At 40.3% G+C, this 8,019-nt stretch overlaps 2 protein-coding genes across 3 annotated transcripts in view; both read left to right on the top strand.

Moving 5' to 3' along the window:
- The window catches only part of baz2a (bromodomain adjacent to zinc finger domain, 2A), a 16,632-nt gene extending 14,499 nt beyond the window's left edge, over positions 1-2,133 (top strand). The window contains exon 30 of the mRNA XM_042222679.1: positions 194-2,133. Coding sequence (XP_042078613.1) covers positions 194-353 — 160 coding nt within the window. The 3' untranslated portion in view covers positions 354-2,133. The remainder of the gene's footprint in view (positions 1-193) is intronic.
- A 4,138-nt stretch (positions 2,134-6,271) lies between these two features.
- Positions 6,272-8,019, top strand: part of LOC102296677 (aquaporin AQPAe.a) — a 6,709-nt gene continuing 4,961 nt past the window's right edge. The window contains exons 1-4 of one of the 2 annotated variants that reach the window (XM_005926175.2): positions 6,272-6,476; positions 6,863-7,054; positions 7,552-7,713; positions 7,811-7,975. In XM_005926175.2, the coding sequence (XP_005926237.1) occupies positions 6,462-6,476; positions 6,863-7,054; positions 7,552-7,713; positions 7,811-7,975 (534 nt within the window). In that variant the 5' untranslated portion in view covers positions 6,272-6,461. Of the gene's footprint in view, positions 6,477-6,859; positions 7,055-7,551; positions 7,714-7,810; positions 7,976-8,019 lie in introns of both variants that reach the window. The other variant, XM_005926174.2, reaches the window with a different exon arrangement.

The raw sequence follows: 8,019 nt of genomic DNA, 5'->3' as shown, positions 1-8,019 counted from the left end.
CTTTCTCTCTCTCTCTCGCTCTCTTATATGAGAACTGAATGGAAAAGCACAAGAGTCTTTAGATCACAATGATGTTAGATCAACTGTTCTTACTTTATACACTTCAATGATTTGGATTTTTCAGACATTTTTAATCCCTGCCAATCATTTGTCCCTTGTTCTAAGCTTCTCTGCCTGTTTATCCTCATCTCAGGTACCTCAGCTGCGAGGAATTTGCAGCAGATGCTCAGTTGGTCTTCAACAACTGTGAGCTCTTCAATGAAGACACGTCAGAGGTGGGAATGGCAGGACATTCGATGAGGCGTTTCTTTGAGAGCCGCTGGGCGGAGTTCTACTCAAATAAGGAGAAATAGGAGCCTACGACGATCCCCGCTGATGGTGGGGCTGTAGACTGTTGGTGCTTTCACCGTCCCAGTCGCACACTCTCCATTACTGCTAAGACTGTCTGGAGTTTCTTCCAGCTATGTGTATTCTCTGTAAAGGTATATATGTATAGATTTTGGCTATTTGTCTGTTATTGTTTCCTCTACCGGCCTAACCTTTTTCTAAGGGCCCAAAGCTGAACTGGGTTGAACTTGTACCCATTCCCCATCGCAGATAGCGAGAACGAGTCTCTGTTCACCTTCCATTGTTCCGTGTCTCCGCATCTTCACCTCAGCACCTCATTTTTGTTAGCGCTCTCCTGTCATGTCCTTTCACGTGAGCCCCATGTCGTAGCAAGGCCTTTGGTCAAGCCCCGCTGTGGGTTGATGACGCGGTCTCAGGCCCTGAGTATTTTGGCCCTCAGACTCACCCTGAAGGTCAGGGACCGATCACACTATTGCAGCCATCATGCTGGATACTGGACCTGCTTAGCCACCACTCAATGACTAAACGTATCGAAACTCTTCAGAGCTTGGGCCATTTCTTACCTGTTCATTGGAAATGTAATGTAACGTGGTCTTATGCCTAGAAGTAATTTTTTTGCTCAATATATTTTTATTATATATTCTATATATAAATATATATAAAGATTACAATAGCTGGGATTATTTAATAGCAATAGCTTGTAGTGAATGTGTACAGATTACCTTATAGAGATGTCTAGATGATTTATGAAAAGGCCAGTTAAACTAAAAGGAATCTGTTTCTGGACTGTCATGAGTAGACGTTGTATAACCTCCACTTAAAGTCTTGCACGCACACGTGAAACACTTTTCCACCACCACACACAAACATGCACACAGTCCCACACAAACACACAGACACACACCCATCTCCTGCTGCTGTGTGAAAGACACTGGTTTCCGGAACTGGAGGATTTTTAGTGTTGGTCGGTCAGTCGTAGACTATTTATTTCACTTTCCTGTCTAATAAGAGTAAATATTCAGCTAGCTACACCTGATCTGTGTCTCTTGACTGTGTGCAACCAAAAGGATGGCACTGTAATTTTAAGCACTTATTAAATAGTCCGTTTGCGAGAACACACAATGAAAGTTTGCTTTTACACTGTAATCAAGATTGACAGGAGTGTATTAAAGCTTCAGACCTGCAGTTCTCTCACACACACACGTTTTTCTGTAGCTCGTCTGACCACACGAACACCTCTGAAAGGCTACAGTAGGCTAAAATCCTCTCTTTTTAAAGACTAGAATTGCAAAGGAGCTGATGATGAAGTGCTGGGTACAGTGCTGCCTGGGTTTCAACCTTACATTCCTTTTATTGATACATATTTTTTGTGCTGTACACGGGCCAATGTACAATGTTGCACGGCATGGTTGGTGTGCTATGAAGGCGACAGGATGACTCCACAGTCTGGGTTTTATTTAAACTTGTTTCTTACACTGAACTCGACACCGCTGATAGGAAATAAACGTGGATGTTCCCTATTACACTTAAAGGGACAGTGGTTTTTTTTTGTTTTTTTTCCAAAAAACAACAAAAAAAAGGACAAAAACCAAATGTGGTGTTAAGTGACTTTTTAATAATGTACAGTTTTGGTGACTTTAAATTTGTTCCTTTATATTTTTAGGACCAATTCATCATTTTTAAGAGGAGGTATTACAAGACTCTGTTGTATTAAGGTGATGTAACACGTGTGCATCTGTAGAATGTACTGTGAGTTGAATAAAGAACCACATCTAGTAGAAAGTACTTATTTCTGTATTTCTGTTTTGCCCTTTCTCCACGGAGCTTTATATCTGGATGCTTACATCTCTTCTCTGTCCGTCTCCCACTCCGCAGTTGTTCGATTTCCTTCAGGTGCTTCAGTTTTATCCTAATCTGGAAAAACTACCTAGTAACTGGCTATTTAACTGAAAGTTTTAAAGGTTCTGCTTGCAAAGTTCAATAGAAAAACTATTATATGTTCTACTCGAGCAGTTGGGTATACAGCTCCAATCTTAAAACCATCCATCTTATAAACTCTCACCCTGACAAAACATCTCTGTGGACAACGATCCTTCAGGGATGACCTGTGGTTTCAAACGTGGGTTGCTGGTTTGGGTTAGTTCTAGTAAATCCTGCTAATGTTCGATTGAAAATACATTTTTAAATTGTAATCTTCATATTTTTCAAACCGTTGCTGAATATCTTTGCTGTAATACTTGGGGAAAGCGCTGCTTTTGGGTTGTACCCGCTTTGACTTCAGAACGAAAGAGATTTTGCTCCATGTTGACATGATGATACCATCCGAATGTTGCAGCGAAAACTGAGACTCATCCGACCAAAAAAACAGTTTTCGTTAAACGTTAAAGCAAGCAGTCTGGCATTCTCCACTGACATCACCAAGACATTTTCACCCGGAGAACTGCCGCTCGCTGGATATTCTCTCCGTTGTAGACAATTCTCTGTAAATCTCAGACGTACTCGGATCATCTTGTACTAAAAACCATAAGATCACTTAAATTGCGCATCTTCCAAATTCAATGCTCATTTTGAACTTCAGCAGGTCATCTTGACCATCTCTACACTCCTGAATGCATATAAATAACCTTTAATGCCAAACAACTGCTTCCCCTCTGACTCAACCATTCACAGAAAGCTAAGCAGATAATATAAACGCTGGATGGATTTATTTCCTTGTAGGTTTCCTGATACCACACACTGAACCGCACATCAGCACACAGTTAAAGGTTTCATATTTGAAATATGTGGTATGTTTTTGGTGGAATCAAAACATTCCTGTATCACCACTTTAGTTACTTTAACTGTAACTTTGACACCAGTGTTTCTAATTTCTTTGAGAGTGTGCTGAAAGGCTTGCCCATATCAGGATTACTTAAATATTGGGGATTAGCCAAACAAACAGGGAAAAAAGAAGCGTAAATCCTGCTCTCTTTTGTGTGTACATACAAGGAGCACATGCAATATAAGAGTGAAGAAGGGCTTGAAAAGTGTGGCGAAGTGTTTTCTTGCAGGACTGTGCAGCTCCCTGGAGAGTCCTGTCTGAAGCACATGCTGTTGAAAACATCCTGCCATCAGGCCCAGCTGCTCTGCAATAGAAAAGATCCGAGTTCAGTGAACACTTGCTTGCAAAGATTGATATTCTACACTTTCATCTGGGAGCATCTAAAGACAAAAATATGTGTGTGGTAAAGTTAAAATGTAAAAATGTGTATATCGTGTCTCTTAGAGCATCTCTTCCCATTACCCCTCACTCCCAAATCCCTTAGCTTGCACTTTGTATGAGCGTGTATATGCGGGTGTGTATGTGAAATTGTGTCAGTGTCAGCAGTATGGGCGGGGGGTTGAAAACTCCCCACGCCAGCGGGTTCCAGTGCGCCCTCCGCCCGTCCTGCTCCACAAATTTGGGCTTATCCCCACAAAAGGGGGGATAACAGTTACACAGTTGCTGTAGGGAGGAGGGGGTAATCCACAACATAATGGGGCACACCAGCACTCCTCCTCCCCACCTGCCCAACCAGTTCATTCTGGACTCACTCTGCTAGATTTGAAGGCTTTTGATGCTTGGAGGTATCAGGAAAATCAGATTGGACTCCAAACATTTAGATACTCTAAATGAAAAACAACTAAAAAAATAACATGTTAGAAAAAGAAAGAAAGAAAACAAGCGTCAGAGAGGTGATTAATCTGAGTTTTGACGTAAACCAAAGAATTCTGTCTGCTTTGGTGTGTGTTTCATATCAAAGAGCGAAAATGAAAAGAGTGCATAGACGCAGCATCTCAATAGGTTCTATGGCAACAGCATCATGAAAGGGTTTGTCCCCATGGTGATCAGAGCGGTACCTCACAAGTAGTATGTAGAGGAGGGGGAAAAAAACCCTGAGCCTGCCGACATCAAATCTGAGATCTTTGGGTAAAGTGTCAACAAAACAGCAGGCATTTGTTTGCACCTTTAACCTGTAAATATGCTGCTGCATAAGATGGAAAGAGTCCCTCTGCTTCACATTGGAGCCTGTTGAAACCCAAATTTCCTTCCAGGAGGAAAAGCTTTTATCACATATTTATCCACTGAACAAATGCAGTGCATACACCAACAGCCTAAGGTTTTGGTGTTTTCTTGGTGCTCTTGTCACTAATTGGCTCTTTCTATAACTGATATAAAGGCTGAACGTCTGTTTTCCAGGTGCTCAGAACACGCTAACGCAGGTCATCCAACAGGAGAAAGCAGGAACAAAAACAACTTTATCCTGTGGTAATTTTTCCACTGTTGAATGTATCTGTCATGCTGTTGCACAAATGTAATTTAATAAGGAAACAGCCATACCAGCCAGCCCTTTTAAAATGTGCTTTGTAAAAGGAGCGCTAATGTTAGCATGCTGAGATGGTGACAGTGACAATGGTACCATGGTCATCGTAACAGAAATGGCTCTTTTCTAATTATCATAAACCCATAATAATGATGTCAGCGTTTTTACTTTCAAGATAAATATAAAACACACAAATATTTAAATTTATAAGCTAGATATAGGTTTCAGGTGTGAAAGGTGTAGCCAAGTGAGTTCCTCAAATGGCCAGCAGGGGGCAACTCTGGTTACAAAAAGAAGTCTGGTTGTATAAAAGTAATTTTTACAGATAAAACAGCCTTTCATTTCCGTTCTCCATATCCTTAGTAAATACCTTAACAATGTCTTTTTAGGTCTCAGGAGTTAGTTTCGAGTCTTACTTGATGCAACATGAAGTTTATTTAGAAAGCTGCAGCTCTCATTTGAGTAAGGAAGCAGGTCGTGCTTTCAGGTGGGATTCACAATTTGCCTGTGAGCAAAACAAACCAACCAATAAACCAGCGAATAAATTTGCTTACAGGCTTTTTGGAAAACCCACAGCCTATGGGATTAAAAACATTTCCTGGCACTAGAGGGGTTAGGGAATCATCAGTTAAATATCTGTGCCAAAGGTTTCGGCTTTTGATCCCATAACTCTGTGAATTTGTGGCCTGCCTAGTCTGCAGGTCAACATTACATTAATATTGTCCATAAATCAATACATGACAAAAAGAAAAAGAAAAAGAAAGTGGTCACAAATTTCTGATCTATTTCTCATACTGTTTATAATATATAATTTTTTTTTCATTGAATGGTTTCAACCTTTCACATTCACTTTATAGTGTCATTAAATGTTCTGTTACATCTACGTTTATAGCACAGTTTGGAGAACTAAAAATGAACAGTATTTTACTTTACGATTAAACTAATTTTCAAAACTGATTGAATCGTTTTTAATAGATTTATTGATAAATATTTAATACTTTCCTGCAAAACTTTCACTCTGCTGTGAACTGGATTGGGACTGTTTGCAGGTTTGTTATGGCCCTCTGGTCCGATTTTTACCACCTCTGTTTTGCACTTTTCATGGTATATGTCCATAATAAAGAAACATGTGACTTAAATAGACTTAAAATTTAGTTCAATTTGTCTTCAGGACTATTAATTTTTTTCCCCCTGTCTTTGAAGGCAATCTAGCCTCCTGGGTCTGCATTTCATGTTAAGATATAAACTGAATACAAATGGGTTGCCACAGCAGGTAGCACTGCATGTTTGATTTGACAGCTTTCTTATGCCAGGCATCTGGGTCTCCTCCTGGGATCAAACCAGTGGGTCTTTTGCCTTCTAAACCACTACACGATACATGAACTAGCTGTGAATGTGAGTTATCTGGAAACTGTCCTCTCTATACTGGCCAAAGTGACTCCAGCTAGAAAATTCATGAAATGCTTCTCATAGTTCTTTGAAGATTTTTTTACAGTAGTGAAAGTCAGTGAATGTTTAGGAGTAAAGTATGCAAATGGACTGATGTGTGTGCATTACTTGATAAGGCCTGATGTGCACTAGAAGGAGAGGGCGAGGAGGAGAGAGAGAGAGGGAGGAGGCTGTTCTCATCAAAGGACCTCTCGCACACTCAGGTTAATCAGGGAGGTAGCAGGAACCTTGAAGTCCTCAGAGACCACCAGTTACACAGAGACACACAGAGAGACCGACCAACAGAAAACTGCCTGAATAAACCTACTTGTTGGGTTTGAAATGACGTGGCGTGAGGTAAGCATGTTAGGTTAATGTATTAATGTTTAAATGTGTTATAATTTACATCTTGTCTATTTTAGTAAAAAATGTCTCTTTATTATTAGGCTTTGTGTACAGAATATTAACATTTAAATATAATCAGTAATTTTATAACTAAATGGATTAAAACAACATTAAGATGGTTACGTTGAAAGTGTTTTTAAGACATATTTTGAAAGAAAAATATGGATAAATATCATTTGCAGCATAGAGATTACATGTTCATCATGCTCTGATGATTAAAATCTTTATTTATTTATTTATTTTTACCTGTGTTCTGTTTTTATTTAGCTAAAAATGTAACAATATATTTAGAGGAGTAGCTAAAGCCCAACTTGTTTACATCCCTTTTCTATGAGGAGCTACGTAGTCGGCAATTCTGGCACGCCATGCTGGCAGAGCTCCTCGGCACCCTGGTGTTGGTGAGCGCTGTGCTGGGTGCCTCTGTGCCAGGCCCTGGAGATGCCCCTGGAGGACCCCTGTATCCAGCGGTGGCAGTGGGTGTGGTGATTGTAGCACTGGGACACTGTTTTGGAGAAATAAGTGGGGCACAGGTAATTATGTCATTTTAACATGTTGTTTTTCATTTTTCTTTCTGAACTGAACTTGACAGAAACGCTCTCAAAGTACTTCAAAGTAGTTCATTTAAGTGAATAGAAGTACGAATGCGACAATGTAAAAAAATGCTTCAACTAAAAGTCCTGCATTTAAACATCCTCATTTCGAAATTGCTCATTTGTTAAAAAATGTACTCATAATCAGTTAATTATATATTTATATATACTATTAGGTAGTTTTAGTTCAGCGGTTTCAACCTCGGGGGTTGTCTCCTCTCCAAAGGGACATTTGATAAATGTAAGAGAGTATAAATGTTACAAGAAAGGAAAAAACAACCCTGCATAAATTCATATTTCCTTTTTGCACTTTAACATTTGGCGATCATTGATTTGATCTATTACAATAAACATTAAAGTAGAGAACCGTGAGACCACCGAGCTGTTTATGTTTTCTATAGTTTTATATGCCAGTGTGTGCTTGTGTTCCTGCTCAGGTGAACCCTGCTGTGACTCTGGCTCTGTTGGCCACACGGCGGCTTGATGTTCTCCGGGCCCTCGTTTATATCATCGCTCAGTGTTTGGGGGCCTCCTTAGGAGCTGGGGCCCTGTACCTGGCCTTGCCGTTTAAAACCACAGCAGAGCACTTTGTCAACAGGGTCAGTTCCTAGAACGTATGTGTGCCATTTAAAAAAATTCTAACAATAATTTGCATCTTTCTAGAATATGTTTTTACTCTTCTCGCACCTCACCCAGGTACCTTTAGAGCTGAATGCAGCCAAGGCTCTGGGCATTGAGGTCTTGTGCACCTTCCAGATGGTCTTCACCGTCTTCTCGGTGGAGGACCAGCGAAGGAGGGAGAGCCCAGAACCAGGAAACCTGGCCATCGGACTAGCACACACTGCTGGTGTGCTGATAGGGGTGAGATGAGCTTCTTTTATGCCTGTAGTGTATTATTTGTATTA

This window comes from Haplochromis burtoni, unplaced genomic scaffold (assembly GCF_018398535.1).
Source record: "Haplochromis burtoni strain Fernald_Lab_line unplaced genomic scaffold, NCSU_Asbu1 Contig_91, whole genome shotgun sequence".
Lineage (NCBI taxonomy): Eukaryota > Metazoa > Chordata > Actinopteri > Cichliformes > Cichlidae > Haplochromis > Haplochromis burtoni.
Note: the sequence above shows the minus strand (reverse complement) of the source record. Positions and strands in the feature narration are given on the sequence as shown.